At 35.6% G+C, this 24376-nt stretch overlaps 2 protein-coding genes across 4 annotated transcripts; one reads left to right on the forward strand and one right to left on the reverse strand.

The window, feature by feature from the left end:
- The first annotated feature begins 1764 nt into the window (after positions 1-1764).
- LOC131157495 (two-component response regulator ARR12-like) lies at positions 1765-11296 on the forward strand. Of its 3 annotated transcripts, none has more exons than XR_009137274.1 (7): positions 1846-2628; positions 3133-3285; positions 3566-3955; positions 4048-4124; positions 4762-6039; positions 11029-11162; positions 11243-11296. XR_009137274.1 is itself a non-coding variant. In XM_058111699.1 (7 exons), exons 1-7 carry the CDS (start codon positions 2481-2483, stop codon positions 11098-11100), a joined length of 2025 nt encoding a protein of 674 aa, XP_057967682.1. In that variant the 5' UTR covers positions 1848-2480; the 3' UTR covers positions 11101-11232. The 3 variants fall into 3 exon arrangements, 2 of the variants coding, with proteins under 2 accessions (XP_057967680.1, XP_057967682.1); XM_058111699.1 differs by lacking the exon at positions 11243-11296 and having other exon boundaries at positions 1848-2628; positions 4762-5512; positions 5606-6039; positions 11029-11232; XM_058111697.1 differs by lacking the exon at positions 11243-11296 and having other exon boundaries at positions 1765-2628; positions 11029-11232.
- A 1978-nt stretch (positions 11297-13274) lies between these two features.
- On the reverse strand, positions 13275-21135 carry LOC131157496 (calmodulin-binding protein 60 E-like). Its single transcript, XM_058111700.1, has 7 exons — positions 20397-21135; positions 19141-19216; positions 17845-17903; positions 16906-17399; positions 15310-15470; positions 14941-15144; positions 13275-14304 (listed from the first exon to the last, which is right to left on the reverse strand). Exons 1-7 carry the CDS (start codon positions 20507-20509, stop codon positions 13579-13581), a joined length of 1833 nt encoding a protein of 610 aa, XP_057967683.1. The 5' UTR covers positions 20510-21135; the 3' UTR covers positions 13275-13578.
- Between the last annotated feature and the right edge of the window lie 3241 nt (positions 21136-24376).

The raw sequence follows: 24376 nt of genomic DNA on the forward strand, positions 1-24376 counted from the left end.
AAATGCTTCACTCATCACTAATACTTCAAACAAATGTTATGACATTTATTTTGGTTATTTTCTAAGTAGCCTATTAAGCATTTCACATAGAAAAGCGACAATTAATGTAAATGTTATTATTTGTTACTTCTAAGTTTTTTGTTCAAAAGAATCATATGTTAAAACAGAGTTTAAGTAGTTCTTATATTAAACATTTCACATAGAAAACAACACTTAGTGTAAATGTTATTATTTGTTACTTCTAATTTTTTTTCCTAAAGAATCATATGTTAAAATAGAGTTTAAGTAGTTCTTATATTAAACATTTCACATAGAAAACGATAGTTAATGTAAATGTTATTATTTGTTACTTTTAAATTTTTTGTCCTAAAGAATTATACGTTGAAACAGGGTTTAAGTAGTTCTTATCAATGAAGTAAATTTTAAATTCGTAAAAATTAAGGGGTGTTAAGCCGGAGGGTAATATATTATTAATTTAGAGATGACTTTGTCAATTTTATTAAGAAGCGGTTATCATAAATAAATACACATTTTCTATCTTTATTAGGTCTTATTTTTTTTAAGAGTCTATCTCTTATGATTTATATTACTATGCTTGTTGGACTATATTTTAGAGATTAGAGATCATCTCGTAGCAAAGATTTACTCGGTATGCCAAAAAAATTCAAGGCTATTTTCCATGTAACACTTAAAAAAAATTCACTTAATATTGTATAATTCTTGTTTAATTATTTAAGGAATCCTATTTATTATATATTAAATATATTAATTTATATCATCATTTATGTTTGATTTGTATATAAATAACATCTAAAATAATATAAATGTCTAATATATTAACGAAAAAATCTTATAAATTTTTAATAATAATATTTTATGGCAAATCTTATTAGCAAGATGATCTGACACTGAAACATGAAAAATTATTAGATACAATTTTCTAAAACCCTCGAAATTGATTGGTAGCCTCCAATTGTGTTATGGTTAATTAATCCAATCTAATAATTTCTCCTATAAAGTTGATACATAGCAACATGACCAAACATAGTTCCTATTAAAGCATTAACATTAATCTTGAAATTTCCATCCCACACCAAAAGTAGTATATCTAAGTGCTTAATTAAGTGATTGCTACTCTTAATATTAACTTTAAAGCTAAAAACTTAATTATAATGTATAAACAATATATAAAGAGGGTTTGCTGGTTTATTATCAAGCTCACTTGCAATTTCATCGTCATCTTCTTTTTCAAAAAGGAAAATCAAATATATTTAAGAATTGAAATCCGAATATACATAAAAAAACGATACATCCTTTAATTGTAGTAGATAATAGTACGATACTCCTCTAGGGCAATATCAATTTGACTTTATGTGTCGATCCTTATCAATGATTTTATATCTATTTACTTAGGTTAGGAAAACTATATGATGCCTCTTGGACTAATAGTGTGAAGTGATGCACTAGCATGCACTTTCATGTAATTGTTTTTAAAGAAAAAAAAATTCTACCACCCACATGTTCTATGCCATATAAAGTTTTTAAATGGTTTATGCACATGTGACTTATAAGCTCCCACAATAAAAAAAAAAAGTGAGAGAGAGAGAGAGAGAGAGAGAGAGAGAGAGAGAGAGAGAGAGAGCTAAAATCATGGAGGTTTCCAAAAATAGAGGAGGATTCTTTGGTGTGGGGGGGAGTAAATCAAATCCCACAAATGGACAATGATAACATCATTAACATTAAAGACCTGAGTAATTAAGAGATTCTGTGAAATATTTTGAAGATAAATTTACTGCATATGCTTCCTCGTTTCTATGTAATGCCCTTCATAGAGTTCTTCACAAATCTGTGATACCGATTACGGAACTAAGATCCATCATTCTCACTCACCCTTGAACCTTAAATTTCTATACCAGATCTCATTTTCTAAAGAGACCCAGTTCAAGTTTTACTGCAGATTCAATGGCTTATGCCATGAAAGCAATGAATGGTCCAGATTGATCAAAGGCTGGACTCTGAGAAGAGAGAGAGAGAGAGAGAGAGAGAGGGTTGTATGTATCATGATAATAATCAATATAAAACAAAAGTCTATGATCATAGACAAATAAAAAAAGGAAAAGGTTAGTGTGGTCTGTGAGGAGAAAAAGCTGAAGACAGTTGCAGTTGCAGACAAGGAAGGGGAGAGTTGGAGTGCTAGAACACAATTGGGCTTCTGTTCTGTTGGGTTGAGAAGGATCGATCGGCCAATCTTTCTCCGTCACTGTAGGAGTGAACTGCTTTGCTTGCTGCCAGTCTCTGTCTGTCTCACTACCCACTTTTTTCTGCTCTTGATATCTCCCAAATTTCGTGTTTTTGCTTTCTGGGATCGGCGAGAAACGAGAGTTTCCGGACCTGAGACTATAGCATTTGTGATTTTGTTTTTGCGGTTCTTGTTCGTTTGTGGTGTTTCTTATCTGGGTCTTCGAGATTGTTGCTCAAGAATGACCGTGGAGGAGGGTAGGGGTTGTCTGGCGGGCGAAGATGGAGCGAAGGACAGGTTTCCTGTGGGCATGCGTGTTCTTGCGGTGGACGACGACCTAGGTTGTTTGAAGGTGTTGGAGGCTCTGCTTCGCAAATGCCAGTACCATGGTATGAGCGCTCTTCTCTCTCTCTCTCTCTCTCTCTCTCTCTCACACACACACACACACACACACACACACGCGTTCTCGTCCTCATGGATTCGTATTTGATTCTTCAAAGATGAAACGTTTACATTTGTTTTCTTCCAACTTCGATTAAAATTCTGTTGATATTTGGTTACTTGCTCTGTTTCGTCAGATTATTGATTTGATCCCATGCCTGCTCCCAGTTTTCACTTGAGAATTTCTGTGAATCGTTGAAAATAATTTGGGTTCATGTGAGAGATTGTGATCATGCGTATTCGATTTGTCTCCTTGAATTTTGATTTATTGTAGTTTAATTTTGATTTTATTAGCATTGGCTGAGCAGTTTTGAACTGTTATATACTGGTTTTCTCATCAATATCATATTTTTGATATTAGATTATAATTGTATTGGTAAAAAATGATTGCAATTATGCTTTTGGCTGTCGAATTTATTCTGCTTCTTTGTTGGCAAAATTATGTTTTGCAGTTACAACAACCAATCAAGCGGTCAAGGCACTGAACATGTTAAGGGAGAACATGAACAAGTTTGACCTTGTTATCAGTGATGTTCAAATGCCGGACATGGATGGGTTTAAGCTCCTTGAACTTGTGGGGCTCGAAATGGACCTACCTGTCATCAGTAAGCAAAAAGCCCTTGTCAGGAGTCTCCCTACTTTGTTCTTTGCATGATCCCCCCTCCAAAAGGAAAAACATTTCTTTAAAAACATGAGAAAAAGGAAAAAAAGATTAATTTCCTGTTTGTATAAAAGGAGTGATTTCATTTGCAAACTTGTACAAGTCCTCGGGATTTTCTTTAATTACCCACAGAAGATTGTACAGCTTGTGCAGTATATAACAATTCTTTAAAACTTAAGCTAATATGCTTTTAACTTTGTTCTGATTTCTTAACATGTCCACAGTGTTGTCTGCATACGGTGATACCAAATTTGTGATGAAAGGGATTGCTCATGGTGCTTGTGACTATTTGCTAAAACCTGTTCGTATTGAAGAGCTGCAGAACATATGGCAACATGTAATCCGGAGAAAGAATCAGAACAAATGTTTGAATCAAGAAAAGGGTCACCATAGTGCTGGAGAAGGTGGACAAGGACCTGCATCCGCAGGTAATGCTGATCAGAATGGGAAACACAATAGAAAACGGAAGGACCAAGATGAGGATGAGGAAGAAGAGGGGAAAGAGAATGCACAAGAGAATGATGATCCATCATCCCAGAAGAAGCCTCGCGTTGTTTGGTCAGTGGACTTGCACAAGAAGTTTGTTGCTGCAGTTAATCAGTTGGGCGTTGATAGTGAGTCGTTGACTGCTGATAAATAACATGTTGTATCTGAAGTTTCCCATTCCTAATGTTTTCATCCCCTTTCCCTCTTGTTTCTATTGCAGAGGCTTTTCCTAAGAGGATTCTTGACCTCATGAATGTGGAGGGGCTCACTAGGGAAAATGTAGCAAGTCATCTGCAGGCACGCTCCATTTCCTTCTTTACTTTGTTCGTAACTTTCTGCTTGGAACCCCTGAATTCCTGGGAAAAAAGGAATTTCTTCCAAATTTGCAGATTTGGAAATAATACTTTTAAATGTTAAAGAAGCTATTGCAAATGTCAAAAATTTCACAAGAATAGCCATGGTTCCTTAGGGAAAATTTCAAAAATGAATTTATTGAGGGGAAAGCATTGCATAAAAACAGACTAAATGTTATCTTTGTTAAAGTATTCCTATTATTAGCAGACTTCCTAAATCCTGTTTTCAATTAAAAAAAAAACAATAGTCCCATCATAAACTAAGCCTGAATATGTAAATGATTTACTTGGTAGTGCAAGTGATGGATTATTGAACAGGTCATGGTACTATGACCTTGCAACTTCTTTATTAGGAGCACCCATCTTTATTAACAACGGGGACTCTTGAAGTACAAATAGCATTCATTTAAGCTATTTGGGGATTCTAGTTTTATTTTGTGTGCTCAACATGACAGTTGGGTCATGTGTCCTATATTATGTATACGCACAAAGAAGTCATGCTTTGTTTTGGACTTCTGAGAGATCCAGATTTGTTTCACAATGTTTACAGTGGAATCTTACTGGCTTATATTGTGTTGCAGAAATATAGGCTTTACCTGAAAAGGATCAGTTCTGCAGCTTCCCAGCAAGCTAACTTAGTTGCTGCACTTGGGGGCAAAGATACATCATATCTGCGTGTGACTTCACTAAATGGATTTGGTGATTTTCGTGCCTTGGCTGGACCAGGAAGGCTTTCTAATACTGCTTTGCCATCATATCCACATGGCGGTATGCTTGGTAGATTAAATACCGCCTCTGGTATGAACCTGCATGGGCTTACTTCTCCCGGAATGATACAATCAAGTCACACTCAAAATTCAAGCAACTCAATGAATACATTGGCTAAGCTTCAGCCAGTGACTTTGTCTGCCGACCAAAATGGAAGTATATTTCCAGGGGTTTCAGCAACATTGGAGATTGACCAGTTGCAACAGAGCAAGTGCATTCCCCATATCAGAGATTTCAATCCCATTGATGATCCAGCAGTTTTTACTGTTGCCAATGGCATCTCAGGCACCAGAATGACTGTTAGTAGCTCAAGCAATTCTCTACCAAGTGTCCCCAACAACCCTTTGTTGTTACATGGAAATCCGCAACAAACATTAAGTAGGGTAGAATTTGTAAATCAAGCATCTCCAAAAGGCGCTTCTCTGAAACAGGAACCTCACGAGATTGGCACCTATGGTTCTAATTTTCTGGATCATGGTAGTATTAATGAAAACTGGCAGAGTGCAGTTCAGTTACCTAAATTTCAATCAAATCCTCTTCCACTGAGTGAACAATTCAATAACAGTCAGTTATCTCCTAATAATTTGATGGACAATATTTCTTCAATAGGACCACATATTGTGAACAGCTCAACTGATTTTACCTCTACCAGTGCAGTTTCAACACCATTTGGGAACTCAAGAGGAGACATGCAATGCCAAGCAGGTTTGCTTGATAATGTTGTTCAGAATGTTAACCTTGCACCAGCACAAAGATGGGAAGAATGCAGGAAAGATTATACCTTTCACTCAGATCATACTTTCAGCACTTTGAACTCTCTTGTTCCTGCCAGTGGTGTTGTGGGTTCCTTGAGCCAGAGCTTGGACCAAAAAGATGCTGCCAGCAATAGAAAGATGGATATGTCTTTGAGTGGCCAATTGAATAGTGGTGCTCTACCTCCCATGCAGCAAAGTGAGATAGATAAATTAGCTATGGACCCAAAAATCAGGTCAAACGAAGACTACCTCTTGGAACAAAGAAAGTCACAAGACGATTTTCTTCGGAACAGATGTGAATCACTGGAAGATCTAATGGCTGCTATGATCAAAAGGGTATGATTACATGTTTTGCTCAACTTTCTTAATCTATTGCAAAAAATCTTTTGTTTCATGCCCTAATTCTAGAATTGGCATGGTATATTAGTTTGAGTGAAGCATGAAAACTAAGACTCTCGGTTTTGATGTTTATGTAGCCTAGTGTGGAGTACATATATGAAAAGGTGTTAATTATTTGTCATTGTTTTCTTCTTTGTTATCTTTACCTTGCCAGTTTAAAAAACTCATTGGTGATTCAACTGAATTTTTGTTTGTATTTTTCCAGTAGTAGTAAACCATAAATAGACAATGCATACAATGAGTCTCTTCAGCTTATGATTGAAAAAAATTCAGTTTCTGTGCTTTACTTCTTTGGGCAGAGGAAATGATGAATCTATTCACCATAATCTTTTATGTTTACTTCCTTATTTCATCCTATGAGAGACATGCTACACTTCAACCAGAGTCTGATGATATTAAAGTGTTTCTTTAGCATGACCAGAGTTAACCAAAAGATATGCTTTTTTGACTTCAAAAATTCTATATTTACTACCTGAATCTCACATCTTTTCATCACCACTAGTCTTGTGTATTGAATTATGTCTATGGCGCAACCACACAAAGCAAGAAGTGATAAAATGCATGATGTTTAGGGGTGCATGTGTAGTTGCAGTGTTTTGACTTTCCATGTCAAAACGGGACATGAATCCATTTTCATAATATCTAATTTGCCAATGATGATGCTTTTCATGCAAGTGTTATCTTTTTTAATCTTTTTAAACTTATATGATGATGCATTTTGAAAAGTCGGTTTGGCAATCCTACTGCTTATTTAACTGGCCAGTTAACAAAACCCTACCACCACCATGTCTCAGAAGAAAAGGAAAAGAAACCCATGGATGATGGATCCTATTATCGTTAAGATATGCCATCTACTTTTTTTTTTTTGGGTGCTTGGATTTGGAGCAATGTTTTCATTATCTATCTAAATATTGAGTCATTCAAGGACATTGGTTGAAGTTTTCAGTGAATCCTAGTTTTATAGGTTTGTTGGATACATAATACTGAGATTTCTTTCCCATATTAACTGCCTTGAGTTGAATTTGTTTCCTTCAAGCATTCCTCTCATATGTTTTTATTTATGTGGGAATAATTATAAGTGAATCCCAACTTTATCATTCTGTTTGGAAGATTTGGACATCTGTTCTGGTGATCACACAGGTGGTCATAAATCCTTTGATGGGAAGCATTTTTAGCTCATAAATAGTGGAACCTATCCCCAAAATGTAGCTAAGAAATCTTGATTTAAATAGTGGTAGTACTTAGCTTAGTGTATAGTGGTAACATGTATAGAAAAAGAATGCGTCTGTAGCCAGAAGCTAGCAGGAGGTAGGTGTGGCTGCTGTGAAATTTTTTTTTTCGAGCTTGCACAGCACAACCCTGTCTATATTGGTAGATTTGCATGTCAAAACTTTTAAGCCCCTTGCCCATTCTAAGAAGATTCTTATTGTATTTTCAATATTTCTTTAGTTCAACCTATGAGATTGTAGTGAGTGTAATAAATTTTATTGGCCTCAAAATGCTATCAAGAGAAAATTTTAATTTCTTTTTCACTTTTCATTATTTTGTGACAAAAAATATATACTTATCATTGATTAATCATATACATGATAAGAAATTAATGAAACAAACTGAATTAGGCTTGTAATACAACATACACTACTAATCTATTAGGCACATAAAATTTATAATAAATTTTACAAGTTCCATTATTTTGTTAGAAGAAGCCTTAAAAATATAGTACTTTATACCATATTTTTTCAATGACTTACATAGTCATATTATGTAACCTAAGCCATAAAACTACAATGTTATAATAATCACAAAACTCATTTGTTAAAAAGGGGGATACGTACATCTAGAATGTGTTAGAAAATAGAAAATAAAAGAAGGTTGAAGTTGAACAACATAGACAAGAAATTCCAAATTACTAATATTTAGAAAATAAAATGAAATTTGTTTAACAAAAAATTGTTAATATCAATTTGTTAGTTAATGCATCTCTTGTGAATATTGCAAAAAATAAATACTTGTGTATTGTTATCATGGCATTAGCTAATCGAGATTGATCTATGTAAGGGAAAAAAGAGAGAATGAGTCAGAAATTAGCAAATAAAATAAAATAAATAGATGGGTATATTATACTGCAAGCCCCTGATGTGTCACTGAATTACACTGCACCCCCTGTTCTTTAGCCCTAACAGCACTTTCCTCTGTAAATTGGGCAACATTAGTGACCTAGAAACAAGAAAGCAATTGATGAGTCTTGTGATGACTTCAGTGAGAGTGGGAAAGATGTACTTTGCAATGCTAGGTAGGGCATATTCTTTACCAATAGTAACTAAAATATGGAGCTCATGCTTTTGTTTTACATTTGCTGTAGACATTTTCTCAGTTTGTATAATACATTGTCTTAAAAATTTTTATAGCAATTTTTTAAAAAAAAAATTTACCCAATGTTTTTGATTTTATATTGTATTGGAGTCGTATTTTAATATTTTGGTGGATGCTTAACATATTCAGGCACTATAAGCCATTGTGGGAGTGTCAACATGGTTCTCTGATAGGGTTGTTGTATCAGTCAATCCTGAGATTTGGCTTATACTCATGGTTCTCTGACTCTCTCAGATGTCCACATAATTTGGCTTCGGAGGGGGTCCCTTTTAGCTATAAATTTCTATTTGTCTTTATTTTCCTACTTCCACAAGTTTAGAAATTCAATTGCTAAGCTAAATCTGTCATGTTCAAGACTAACAACTGCTGTTGGGATCTCCAAACATTGGACCAAAATAATGCTCCAATTCTCTATTAAGACATTCAAGCCAGATAACAAATAAAGCTATTTCAGTCTATGAATGCTAGCCAGATCACTCTCTTCTGTAAAATAGATTAGTTAAATAATTTTTTTTTTCTGTTACAGTAGTTATTTTTTGTTAGTCGAAGTTGCAAGGGAAAATTGTCTTGCAGAGTCTCCATTATATGTACCAGGATTGTTCAAGAAGGGTTGAAGAAATGTCTAAATGAATTTTTTTTTTTTTTTTGAAACTTTTGAACACACCCTAACAAGTCAGATGCCTGTCCAAGAAATAAAATGTTTGGACATACACAGACAATTAGCCATGTCTATATGAAAATGTTTTTTCAACTCTAGTGAGTAGATAGTAAAATTTTTATAATTGTTGGCTGCTACCAAAATTTTTCATTCTTTCTTAAACGCCTGAAAATTTTAAATTAGGAAGAATTACCTTGAAATTAAGGCTCAGTACTTTTATGCGCATTTTGATCATTGGGTATGTCAAGTGTCTTCTTGTTCATTGCACGGTGGTTTTAAGTTATGACAATAGATGTACATCACGGATCTTCTTTGAGCCAATATCTTTTGTTATAGTCATGGATGAACTTACGGGGAGTATCCAAAATAAGGTTCTATGGTGTATGGCAAATGATATTGTCTTGGTTGATGAAACTAGGGGTGAAGCAGAATCTAAGTTAGCATTATGGAGCTTTAGCATCTAAAGGTTTTAGGATGAGTAGAAATAAGATAGAATATATGAAATGTAATTTCATTCATAGTAAGAGGAATATTAGAGAAGTGGTTAAACTTGATGGTCAAGAAATCAATAACATTAGTAGATTTCGATACCTTGGATCTATTATGCAAGCTGAAGGAGAAATTGAAGAATATGTAATGTATAGAGTTAAAGTAGGTTGGGTAAAATGAAGATGTGCTTCGAGTGAGCTGTGTGATTTTAGAATACCCTTAAAATTAAAAGGGAAGTTCTATATGATGGCTGTAAGATCAGCTATGTTATATGGATCAAAATGTTGGGTGATTAAGAAACAACATATCTAAATAGTAAAAGTTATCGAGATAGAATGCATAGGTGGATGAGTGGTATAATGAATGAACATATTTGCGGTAAGTTAGGCGTAGCTCTTATAGAAGATAAGGGAGGTACGGCTCATATGGTTTGGGCATCTACAATGCAGGTCAAATAGTGCACTAGTAAGGGAGAGTGGGTTAGTTAATGTGAGGGGCAATAGAAGGGGTAAGGATAGACTTAAAATAACTTGGAATGAGATAGTAAGGATTTAATAGCCCTAAATTTGTTGGAGCAAATTGCCCATGATTTTGTAAATTGGCAGAAAATGATTCATGTAACCAACCCCACCTAGTGAGACAAAGCTTGGTTTGTTGTTGTTGTTGTTTCTGGTTTTGTAGTTTATTATTTCCAGTTGAAAAATATTTGTTCCCAGAAGGAAAACCCATTTCTGACATAGCTATTTTTATTCAAAGCTGCATTTAGAGTCATTTCTTGAATAGTGGTCACCAGTCACCTGGAAGTGCTTGGTTGGTTCATATGTCAAATTGTGGTGTGCTTTGAAATGCTTTTCGACATAACGCCCTAACACCTAAATATTTGTGGTGCTATTAGGAATTTGATTTGATTTCCTTAGTATCCTCAATTTTTTTCCTTCTTTTTTTGATTGAATATTTAAGAGATCAGGTAGCCACTTTGGGAATCCAGAGTACATACCATCATGATCTAAGGTGCAAGAAGTACTAGGAATTGGGAGTGTGGCTCCACATTGTGATTTCCATTGTCAGTATAGGGATGCTGGTAATTGGATGATGTATAACTTAATGCAGTATTGCGGTCCTAATGTGTGTTTTGATTACACAAGGGGAAAACTCATAATTTATTCTTGAATCTCAATTCTTGTACTTGTAGTTGATTAATTAATGTCTTCTTTGCTTCTCCTTTTCTTCAACAGCATGGATATTTCCAAATTTTCACATTTTTGTTTTCTTTTTGAATATTTATGTGATTTCAAATAGTGTATCACAATCTTATCTATTTGTTCAAATCCCACTCTTGTTAAACTTTCTATTTTCAAAAAAAAAAAAAATCTAGTCTTTTAAAATAAGATTTGGTTTTTTTGCAGGAACAAGGTGAAACAATATTAATGGATGGAGAATTTGGTATTGATGCCTACTCCCTGGGGTCATGTATATGAAACTTTTTTTTAATCACTAATCTTTAGTGATAGGCTGCAACAGTATATGTGTACTTCCCAAGGTGTTCTGTAACTTCTACTTTTATTTATGTAGTTTCTTCTATTGGCTCTACTCCAAGCCAATTTCATTTCCTGACTGCAGTTTTTGGTGGCCATGCTTGTTTAATTTTAATTCTCACCACATCTCCTTTACTCCTGTTGATGGAAGAGTGACAAAACAACTTCTTACATCCTTGGATTTTCCCCATCCCCAACCCCAACAGTTTGATTCATTTACAGATGTAACTTGAATTGAATTTTCTTTTGGAGTTACTAGGGATCCAAAAGAGCTGAGGCATTTGGACTACTGTTGCTGATGGCTAAAACCTGGCTTTTTATGAAGCCTTGGTGTGATTCAGAAGGATGGATTTAACAAAAGTGGTGAAACAGTTCTGCTGTCATTCTTCTTTAGAGAAAGGATCCTTAATTTCTATATAAGGATTTAACAAAAGTGGTGAAAGAGTTCTGCTATCATTCTTCTTTAGAGAAAGGATTCTTAATTTCTATATTTATTGTCCTCAACCCAGAATAGAAAACGAGATATGACTATTCTCTTATTTAGTTGAGCACAATATAATTATCTTTCGAATGCTCCAGTTGTAGGTGCACAAGTCTCTCTTTGCTGACAATGAAAAGTCTTTAGAACTTAATTTAGCCCTGACCAAGTACTTCTGTTTCTTTTTGGCCACTCTGGAAGGAGCTCTTGGGGGCTGACTTCACCAGAGGAGAAGAAACGCTGGCACAGCAGAAGTGCCCTGATGCAAAAGGAGTTCAAAGACTCTTCTTAGTCTTCCTTGTGTTTTTGCTATTTTACTCAATTTTGATTTCCTGTGATTCTTTTAGATACTTCCTGTCTCCTATTGTTCTCTCTTATGTGATGTCTTGCCTCTGGCATACTTGTATGTGTGAAATTATAATCCTCTCTACCCCTGGGCCGGTGCTCTTACCATATCTGTCTGCATCATGCCATTGCTAGTTTTTAACCCATAGCATATTTGAAGTTTTATTTATTGTGCATTAGTCAGCCTAAAATGCATTTCTCTGCTGGTATGTTTGCTTTCTCAACTGTTTCAGCAGACTACATTGTTCCCCTCAAGCTTAGTGTGAATGGCACTAGGTTACCATGAAGATTCTGTCATATCTCATGATTGAGAGCAACAAAAACATTGCAATGAGTACAAGCCCTCTTGTCTGATTCGAACATTTGCATCTAGTTTTGGATTCCAGAGTCTAGTTTGGACCTCTAAAAGATGCAGAGGTGAAAATTTTTAGATTGCTGTCTTCTTTTAGATTTGGCAGGTACACTATGGTATTGCTCTGATTCTTTTGGCACGGAATTCTAATTGCCACTTAATAATAAAAGATTTTGTTTTGCATTAGGAAAGAAACATCGATACAAGACCAACCCCAGGTAGCCATAACATAACCCACTACATTGCCTGGATGGTCATTTTTTTTGTCAGATAAATTTTTGTTTTCAACACTGTATAGGCTTGTTTTCTTCTCATCTGAAACAAAAATACTAATTCTGGAAGAGCATTTAGAGGTTGATATAGCAATCAAAAAAGAGCTACAAAATCTCATGTGAATGACAATATGAAATGATTGGTAAGGGATGGTATGGTACATGGGCACTGTTCTACCATGTTCTTCTGAATCATACAATAGAGATGAGGCATCCTGCTTTGACATGGAATTGAAGAGGGGATGGGGCTTGTGTATTGGTAATATAAATGTAGCAACATTGCTCCAAATTTGTCTTGGTAAATAATAAGTGTAAGTTGTATAATGCATTTTTAGTGTTTAAAAATGTGTTTAGATAATCAATCTGACTTTAGTTTTTTTTTGAAGATTTTAAAGTTTAATAGTTCAAAAGCATTTCCTTGTTCTACTTTTATTTGTTCAGACAATCAGGATGGGTCGCCGGGCCCGGGCAGCTGCAGCATGGTGGGTGGTGGTGGTTTGCAACAATGACCAGCTGTGGCAACAGCAGCTGCCAACTGTCGATGGTGATGATGAGAGGTGGGAAAAAAAAAAAAAGTAAAATGCTACTAATAGGAAGAGACGGTTGAAAGTTTCAAATTGTATCTAAATTTACAGAAAACATGTTTTACAGAATTCTAAAGACGAGGAAGTTTGATACAATACTAAAAATATTTTTATACAAATGACTAATCACACTTTCATTTGTATCCACAATCTTCAGATAAAATAAATTGTATCCAAAAACTTAACCTAGACACCCTTCATTTTTTCCCCTCGTTAATATTTTCCCCTTCTGCCAACAACAAAAAGATAGGAATTAAAGAAAGGGATATCACCAACTTAACTGCAGTTAAATTTAAGCAAAGCTGAAAATTTGGAGGCACCAAATCAGGAAATCTTCTAAAATAGACCCAAGCAATGTTCCTTGTAAATATAAATATACATAAACTGACTTTAGTCAAGCTCAACAAGCTGAGCTCTCCGCTCTGCAGCTTTCTTCCTTATAAATATCCCCCATCTCAGTGCAGCTTTCAGCTTGAGCCACCCCACAACAGCCTTTCCTGAGCTCCGGCCACGGTCTTGCACCGCCATCCCATCCATCTGAGGCTCATATGGAACATCATAACAGTAAGAAGCGTCATTAGAATGACCAAAAGCATGCCCCATTCCAACACCAACACCCATACCAACAGTCATTAGTAGCCTCTGCATATCATCGCTATCCAACATCTGTGAACTCCTCAGCCTGATTTCTTCAGAGTAGAAATCCTCTAATCCCTGTCCACCCCTTGGTTGGGAATAATCTCCTGCTGAAATATAAGAATCCCCATCAGTAGATGCTTCAACTGGCCGGTAGTCCGTGCTGCCTGGCACCATTCCATGGTGATCAGTCAATGATAAACCATTCATTGGATCATGTCTTACAAATGGGAATTCAATCAGATGAGGAATTGACTGCTGGCTATCATCATTTTGGCATTGCAGCGTCGGGTCAGAAGCAATATACTGCTGCGGCCTGCACTGAGCTGTTGTAAAATAGTGATCAACCACATGGTGGTTGTTGGCTGATGATCTTGTTCCATTTATACTACTAGTCCCCGGGTTCAAGGCATTGCCACCATATTCTACAACTTGACCCCAGTTCTCATATGCTCTCTTCACGAGAGAATCCACAGAAATCTGTCAAGATTTAAAAAAAAAAAGTTCCAGATGAAACACGGTTGACAAGTTCCTTTTTCCTCTATCTGTCTCTCAAATTATCAAACAGTTATTTTATAAAAGAAAGCATGAAGGACTAGAATAAACTAAGATAAAAAATCATGCAATTTCAGACACAACTGCAAGTGCTGGTATATAAAACATATGGTCCTCAGACACCCAACAATTGCATAACTGAAGGGCCATCAGTCCATCGTTATCGTCCTGCACGCAGACGACTTGAACAGGGCTAAGGAATTTGGGATTTTGGCACATTCATTCCAACTCTAACCAGTTTGAAAGAATGCAAGTTTTCATTTCTTATCCTATTTTTCTAAGAAATTGAACTGCAAAAACACAAAAGGCAGCCCAGAGCACAAAGCTCCTGCGTATGCAGGGTGAGAAGGGGCAGACCACAATGGGTTTATAGTAGGCAGCCTTACCTTGCATTTTTGCAAGAGGCTGTTTCCGCACCTTGAACCTGTGACCTCCAGGTCAGAGGCGATTACTTTACCATTGCACCTAGGTTCTCAAGTAAAAATCAAACCTGAAAACTAAAAAAGATCTATAATTTCTAATTTAAGAGAAACGTTGGAGTTCTGAAAGATGGCATCCAACCTTTTGATTGTGGGTAAGTGATTCCAGAGGGAAAAACTGCCCATCAGCAATAAGGCCCCTAAGCTCATAGATATGGTTAAAGACAGCACCAGTGCTATGAGTGTCATCTGCAAAATAAACATAGAGCTTCCCACCCAAAACACACGTCTTGGCATGCTCCACTGTATTCTCCCACATCCTATTGGACATTCCACTCCCAAGGATCTGCATTATAAAGACCAAAAAACAAAAAACAAAGAGGGAGAATGGGGGAGGAAAATTGAAAGTAAGTATCTGAAGAGATGTCAAAGTTTAGAGGAAAATTCATAAACAATTAAGAAAAAAATAATTAATTAAATGAAAAAACAAACTGAGAGAAGAAATCCTCACATTTCTTAATCTCTGTGGATCTCTAACAAGGCACCGGAGGAAATCTTCAACAGTAACAATTTCAGCCGTTAGCAATTTTTTATGTAGCGCTCCATCCTTTGCTATTCTATCGAGTCTCCAAACATCATCACGCAAAGCAGGTGGGTAATGTTTCTTGTATACTGCAAGATGACAAGATTTATTTTTATGATTATAATATCTTCACTAGATAATTGCTAAAACTTTAGCAGCAATGTGTTACACCTCAGTATCATCATATTAATGATCGACCACCAAACTTGGGGCGTGCATCAAGTTATGAATCGTGTTGTGAATCTATGACCTTATGCATTATAGATTTGACTTTTAAGTGATCATTAGGCAGGTTTCAGCCTGATGAATACAAAACATGGATGAAGTGGACTTTCTTAAAATAGGGCATGCAAAGGAGAAACAAAAACTCTTATTTTCTTATGCAGTCACCCATTGCAAGACATCAAACTCACATGCACTCAGCTTTCCTAATCAAGAGCCATAATTTTGATTTTAAATTAAGAGGGTTACCATCAGACTGATTTGCAGTAAGAAATTTAGTACATCTTTACTAATCTGTTGCTAGATTCTTGGCCTGACACGCTAATGTTGCAAATCTTAATCTTGATAAATAGACATTTGCGTCACATTTGACAGCCACCAAATAGTACAGTGCTCCAACTTACACAAATTTCACTTTAGGAGTCACTGTTAGTATTTATAAATGGAAATGAATAGTATTTCATTATAGTTGACATTTTGCAGGTGTATAAGTATTTCATCAAGGACTTAATTGTACTGCCATTATCCACTTACGCCCAATTTGCTGCCCTATTTAGTCTGTTGAGTATGATTTATCTGCTAAAAGAGAACAATACAGATTACTAGATCCACAACCAATCACTACGTTGCAGTTAGATGCTTGTCACCTATTCAAACTGTTTTGGTACACTTTCAAATCAGGTAAAAAAACAAATAACAAGAAAAAGAGCAAAATGTTGAGGACTATGTTTAAGCACACGTTCTAAACCATACCTGGACATGCAGAGAAACTGGGTTATTGCTTATGGTCCAACTATAGATATATACCCATATTTGCTCAGGCCGTCCTCAATGGATACTACTTTTTAATCAGTTGACAAAAGTAATACTTGCCTAGAAGATCTCCAAGACTCAGTGATCATATCACTTGCTCAATTATTAATAACTAGTATGCTGCATTTCATAATGTAGAAAGGCCTCCACAAATTTTCCCTTAAAAAAAGAGAGCAGTTCGCTGTTCAATCATTTTGTTTTTCCACAATTGATGGCAGCGCACCTACTAATAGGATTTGGCTTGAAAGATTTGAGTATTCTAGTGGCAGGCTTGCAACTGTAATGAGCATTGCACCCACAGACTACCACATGCTGGCTTGACCATAGCTTGACCGCATTTACAGATTTACAACAGGGAGTTTTGCCTCCGATTTTGGCTTACGTTTATATGTAAAAATGCTCATTAAATATTGTTTTGAAAAATTCTTTGAAATGTTTTTGGAGCAATCACAAGCAAAATATAGGTGCCGCAAAGGTTGTGAAACTCACATTCTCCCCTATGATCCTTAACTGCAAAAGCCTCTGTTTTAGCCTCACGGACGCGAATTCCCTCACAGTATCCAGGAGCAACCTTCACACCAAGTCTAAACTTTCTGCTCCTTATCCAGCTAGAATTATCAGTGAAAGTGAGATCTCCAAGAGTCCCTACCCCATCTTTGAGGATCATCTGTAAATCCCCAGTCAAAAGTGGTCTTTTCCCCTCACGCTCCTTTACCTCCTGGCTTTGGAAGTGCTCACTGGTCCAATCGTCATCACCATCCTCATTGAAGTCACCCTCAAGCACCACAACATTCAGTTTGGCAGTTGATTCTGGTCCAGTTTGCACAATAGTGTCTGTGTTCAGGTCTTGCAAGACAACACGGATAGCTGCTCCCTGTTCTCCCTCAACCTTTCCACCAGTAAACAGGTGAGGCGGCATTCTTGTTCTGAACAGAAGCTGCAAATTCTTTCCTCCTGGGCCTTCTATTCTTGGTGCTGAAGATCTGCCATACGTAAACTTGCAATTGGTTAATGACAGGAATTTGTTAATGGTTGGCATTAGAAGCAGGATGCATCATAAGAAATAACATGCCAGAAGATGGTTGATCTAATTTAAAGTTGAGAATTTTTCTATCAATTCCTTATAACATTTTACTTCAAGTTGTGACCTATGTTTCCCAGTGTCTGCTAATTGGTCCAAAACCATAAATACCACAACTTGATCTACATCACATTCTGTTTTGCTTGGTGGTTCATATGCAGTACAATTTGTGGGATTCCATTAATTGACCAGCTAGCTAATCCACTTAGTTTGCACAATAACAAGAAGCAAAATCACCAAAAAAATAAACACTTCTGTGTCATAAATTAACAGCTTGTATATTCATGGAAACAACAAAGAAAGAGATGCTAATGGTAAGAAATCCACAGAAAAAAGTAGCAGCACACCTTTCAGCTATCTTCGCATGGCCTAACTTTGTTAAAGCACGCTCCACTTCCTCACTCACCTGTATTTTTCCCATAAAAGATGCAGTATTAACACAAGGTGAAGACCCAGGATATGCTGTACAATTATAATTAAAACAACTGAAGCACAATTTCTGGTGTAATGTAATGAAGAACATATTTATTTGCAATTTTCCACATCAATTGACGGTTTGATACTATTGATCATAAATCCCTGTTACATATACTCGGGGGCAGCTAAATTTTCCAAGTCAACTGATTCTTTCCTTCCATGTCTGTGTCCACAATAACACTTAAGCAGTGCAGTCAAACAAAACCTTCAACAGCCAGCATGCAAAATATTGACAATTTCATGTTTCTCTTCTAATAAGATGGACTTTTACAAGATAAGCAATTACCTAGTTGCAATGAAAAGATGGTAAGAACTTTGAAAATTCCCAGTATATAGTAATAATTTGTCATTATCAAGATTTAGAAAGACTCTTCTATTTCCCTCAATAGACATTACAAAGATTACAAACCTAACAGTAATCATTTTCACACAGGAAAAAAAGATTCCAAATCCCTTAAGCAAACATATGATATCATGGCCAAGACGCTGACTCAACAACAGAAAAGCGCTACAAAGCATAAGAAGATAATGCTTAGAGAAGAATGAAGTATCTACTGTAGACAGGATTTGCAAAATGGATTAAAAAGTTTGATACTTTATAGGCATTTTATAGTTGAATATGACTATGCAAGTTGAAGTAACAAACAGAAGCTACTCCACTGCATTTCTTTAGTATAAAAACTCTACAGTTTGCATCACCAATGTAAAAGAGAACAGCAAAATGGAGAAGCAAAATTTCCGTAGTAATTCCCCTTAAAACTTGTAAAGTTCATTATTCAAATTTAATAATTAAAATATATGTTAGCAAGCAAACAAATTAGTTCCAAAGCAACACATGCAATGAAGAAGATGATATATTAGGCACAATTTACATACAATTTCCATAGTCTGTGATTTTACAGTAGGCCTAAGCACTTAAAATACAATACCATTCTTCAGAAAATAATAATAATAATAATAATAATTAAGCAATACATATCATGAAAAAGCAGTAGCAGTCTTGGTATTGTTTAGCAATGAGTTAATTCTTCTCATTTAACAGCTAACATTAAAACACATAATTTTGCAATCAACACACCCAATCACAGAGTAATTTCAATCTGCAACAACTTATAACTTATGTTTTGCAGCATTTGATTTGTAGTAAAAATGAGTTTATAACTCACAATTCTACGGAGAAGAGGCTCCAGAGATGAGCAAAGTCTTTGCATGCTATCTAACTTCAAAGCTTCCATAATTACACTGCAGAAAAAAACACATGACATACAATCATTTTAAAAGCACACTAAAAAAGGTTAACGCAACAAAATAGCAACAACTATAACTTTAATCAAATTCAAGAAAAAAAGTAAGAAAGTTGACAATCAAAATAGACCCTCGAGGGCATAAAATAAGTTTCAAATCTGACATAAGATCAAACTTAGGTTAGTCCAAAGTAAAAAATCCATGGAACTATGAGTTTAAAACCTTGTATACTACAGAAGCGAAACACAAAATTACACAGAGATCTCATTTAATTCTTCCTGCCAATACCAACACTCTTTTACCAGGTATATTAGCAATTATCCTTTCTCACTCAAGAGTTAATAACCAAGCAATGTGACAAGTCAGCTCCATTACTATAAATCTAAAAGTAGTTCAATTCCTTCTGACCACTTGGTAACATGCAGCCAGGCTTGTTTTATGCCAAGCAATCAAACATCCATACTAAAAGCAGACCACAAGCTCCCAAAAAATGCAATCAAATAACTGAGCTTGATATTGATGGTTGCAGATTGCGATGTAGAGAGAGAGAGAGAGAGAACAAAGACAATAAGAAGAAAAGAAGCAAGAAGAAAAAAAGAGAGATGATAATGATGGTATAATATGGAACTATTTACCCCATTGCCATTACCTCCACCAATGGATTTATACATGAATTGAATGACAACTTACTACAAAGAACTAATCAGTATTTAATCCACCAGGACCATGGGGGAGTGAAAACTATGTGATGGATTGTGGATGATGAAGAGAGAAATCTGTGGACATTTACATGGTTAATGGGCATTAGCACCAACAAACAAATACAAACACATAAGCAATGTCATTATATGACTCATAGAATTTGATTCAGAATAAGTTTCTCAATTCATTCATATGTACTCTTATCTAAATCCATTTTGGGTCTTAATTACTGTGATTCAATATCAAAATTTCGAAAGAAAATTTGCAAACGATTGAATCAAACGATCCAATAAAATAACAAATGAAAATAAGCAACTCGTTGCCTTAAAACAAAATCAATGCTCAAACGACGCAGAAATTTATAAGAACACGCAACCAATCTCATTCCTAGAACCACAAACAAAAGTTGACCTTAAGCAATCAAATTAGCAGACCCATTAACAATAACAGATTCAATAAGAATCAGAAAACAAACCCAGCTAGAGCAGGCAATTTGGGCTTCTTCGGCGGCGGCATGTTGCCATCTTCATCTTCCACACTCTGTGTAAACCCTCTCTTCTCCACTCTTCTGTTTATTGAACTTTCCATTTCGGGAATTCTCCAACCCCTTTTTTTTCAAAAAGTTATATTTCCAGATTTAGACCCGCGCAAAAAAAAATATGTATCTAACTTCTACAGATCAAGAAATATGCTCTTGGAAGCTTCACGGAAGATAATAGAGCTGCTCAGATATCAAACAAAAATACATTCTTGAGGATATTTCTGAATCTGGGTCGAAGTGGTTTAGGATCTGGAAAGTGTATTGACTGTTAGTTGAAGGAAGAAAGCAAGTTTATTCAGTCTCTGAATGCATCTAACAAAACCAAGTGTTCCCTCACTTCTCCGAGCGCTTGCGTGAGAGAGAGAGAGAGAGAGAGAGAGAGAGAGAGAGAGAGAGAGATTGTGTTGAGGATCACAGCTGTATTGAATGTTTAAGCGTAATGGGTCATTCACGATAAACAGCCATGAAAGTTGAAACCGCGTCATGGTTGTCCCTCGGCAGCTGCTTGTATTTGACTGCCCTTGTCAGGGAAGTCAATGGTGCTCACCTGGGCTGACGCAGAAGACCCCACCAGTACCAACACTACTGCTACGATTACAGATCCAGGAACTCAGTATTTTAGTATATGGATCGTGAGAAAATGTGGATTGTGGGGGAGGGCAGTTTGTGTTGGGAAAAATATTATATATATACAAATTCTCACAAGTAATAATGCAAAAAAAAAAAAAAAGATACAAGAAATTTAACATGATTCCCTCAAATATTGAGATACGTTCACAGAGCACGACGGTCCAAATTACTATCACCAAATATGTTGTATAAAATGGATACAAAAGGCATAAGTCTTACAAATATACAAGAGTGTATAAACAAATATAATAAAATGAAAAAGTCTCACCAAATATTCTGAACAAAACTTTCAAAAGAACCAACCAAATTAACACTTCCAGTAAAATACAAATATGTTGTTAATAATAAACAGCTTAAGTTACAAGAGTGACTGGCGGAGCTGTTGCAGAAAATGGAGAGGATGACTGTCACTGATGCTGGCTGTAGGCAAAGGGAGCTCGTATTGAAAATCAGAGATTGGAATGATAGCAAGTAGGAAAAATGGAGATAAAAGAGAAACGGAGATGAAGGGGCAGCTAGCTATTGCTGCGCGTGAGACCTTTTGTGCTGAAGGTGAGTACTGCTTCCTTAAGAAGCCAACAACCATTAAAAAAAAACCTCTTTCCAATAGTTGGGCCCCACAAGGAGGGAAAACCCAACAAATCTCCCCCTCCCAACTTATGGAGGCAACTCCACCAATCCGGCCAAAACTCGACACTTCACATGCTTGTCTTTAGTCAATATTTTTGTCATCATATCCGAACCATTATCATTAGTGTGAATTTTGTCAAGGTCCAACAATTTCTTATCCAACACATCCCGAATCCAATGACATCTAACATCAATATGTTTTGACTTTGAATAGAAGATATAATTCTTACTCAAATGAATTGCACTTTGGCTATCACAATAAAGAACATACCTTTCTTGTTCCATGCCCGACTCTTTCAAGAATCTCTTCAACCAAAGTAATTCTTTGCAAGCTTTTGTAATGGCAATAAACTCAGCTTCCGTAGTAAATAGAGCAACATATTTTTGCAATTTAGATTGCCATGCCACAGCTCCCTCTACAAAAATCATCAAATAACCCGAAGTGGATTTTCTAGAATCAACTCACCGGCCATGTCGGCATCCGTGAATCCATGGAGCATAGATTTACCATTTCCAAAGCACAAACACACCTTTGAAGTGCCTCTAAGGAATCGGAGAATCCATTTTATTGCTAACCAATGCTCCTTTCTTGGATTAGAGAGAAACTGACTAACAACTCCAACAGCATAAACTAAATCCGGTCTTGTGCAAACCATTGCATATATTAAGGAACCAATGGCCGAGTAAATAACAATATGGAAATTAACTTGAAACTCAATGAAGTATATCACCGATTAAATTTTTCAATGATTGAAAGATTTAGAATTTGTAGTACAATTCTGGTGGAAGAAGATCAGAAAAAATTTAGTTGAATTCGTGCAAGTTGAAAGCAAAAGAGAGCAATGAGAATTTGAGAGCAATTGAGAGAGATTTTGAATTTTTGCAGAATTTGAATTCTTGGTGTATTGATTCGATGATCTTTAAGGCTTATTTATAAACTTTAAAAGGTATGTAACTTGTTCCCCAAGTGACTTAGAGTATTCCCCAAGTTTTCACAAAGTTTGAGCCCCAAGCAAACCATTTAAAAAATGTTTCTGCTGAGGTTCTTTTTTAAAAATTCTATTCATGGCAGTTGCCTGCCACACTTTGGCAGTCGCCAACCATGTTATTTTTAAATAAGTAGCAGGGGTAGTAGGGTGGCAGTCGCCTGTCAGGACACAGCCAGTCGCCTGGCTTGACCACCTAGGCGCCTGTTCTAGTTTAGGCAGTCTACTGGTTGTTGTCAGCTTCGAGTACCCTTCTACTTTTCAGTCATAAATTTTTATGTGTAACTCCAAATTTGATGATATTGGTGTCAAATAAAATCTAAAAGAAAATACTACAACTTTCATGTTGAACACTTTTTAAAATAAAGAGTTTTTGATAGATAAAAATACACCTCAATGCAAATGTAGAAAAATTAACAGCATTTTGAAAATCCTCTTTTTGATGCTTTTCATTCCAAAAATGATTCTAACCTTTTTGAAATAATGTTTGACCTTAAAAAAATATTTTACAAGTATGTTAAAAGGTATTTAGGTCCAATAAATTAAACTACGAGTTTCATATATCCATATTGAAATTATTTGCAGTACTTACATGAAATTTCCTATAAACTCTTTTAAATTTTCAATTCTTGAATTCCTTAAGGTCTTTATACTTGCTTCATCTTTCTTTGAGCTTTCATCAAGTTCTCTTTAATCCTTATGCTCTCATGATTTTCAAGTTTTATCTTTAAATCTATTTTTGAATCCATGCTTTAAGCTTCATATTAATCATCCTTCTTTGAAATATAAGCTTTCATGAATTCTTTAACCTTGCATTCATCATTGAGTCCTGAAAATACATAACTTAAACAAAGTATGTTAAGTTCTACTTGTTTGTTAGTATCAAAATAAGATGTTAAACTTTGTAAGGCCAACAAACATGATGAAAAACACTATATCAATCCATTGCCGGATAACACCAACGATTTTCCTATTAAGCCTATTCCACTTATCATCACTTATGTCTTTAGGCTTTCGGCTATCACCCTCAATAGACCCATCCAAATCTTTGCAAAATAAAAGATCTTGTATTTTTGTTTTCCAAGTTACCCAATTGCTTCCATTGAAGCTAATCATACAGCCAACATTACCATCCATGATTTACACAAATTTAATGTGTACAAATAACATGGCTCTGATACCACTTGTTAGGAAAAATATAATATATATACAAATTCCCACAAGTAAATCAATGGTGTAATGCAAACAATAAATAAAAAAAACAAGACACAATAAATTTAACGTGGTTCCCTCAAATATTGAGGTACGTCCACGGGGCATGGCAGTCCAAATCACTATCACCAAATATGTTGTACAAAGTGGATACAAAAGGCATAAGCCTTACAAATACACAAGAGTGTATAAATAAATGTAGTAAGATGAAAAAGCCTCACCAAATATTCTAAACAAAACTCCCAAAAGAACCAAACAAATTAACACATCCAGCAAAATACCAATATGTTGTTAATAATAAACACCTTGAGTTGGAGTGACTGATAGAGCTGCTGCAGAAAATGGAGAGGACAACTGGTACTGATGCTGGCTGCAGGCAAAGGGAGCTTGTATTGAAAATCAGAGAGTGGAATGGCAGCAAGCAGGAAAAATGGAGATAAAAGAAAAAGGGAGATG

This window comes from Malania oleifera, chromosome 6 (assembly GCF_029873635.1).
Source record: "Malania oleifera isolate guangnan ecotype guangnan chromosome 6, ASM2987363v1, whole genome shotgun sequence".
Taxonomy (NCBI): domain Eukaryota; kingdom Viridiplantae; phylum Streptophyta; class Magnoliopsida; order Santalales; family Ximeniaceae; genus Malania; species Malania oleifera.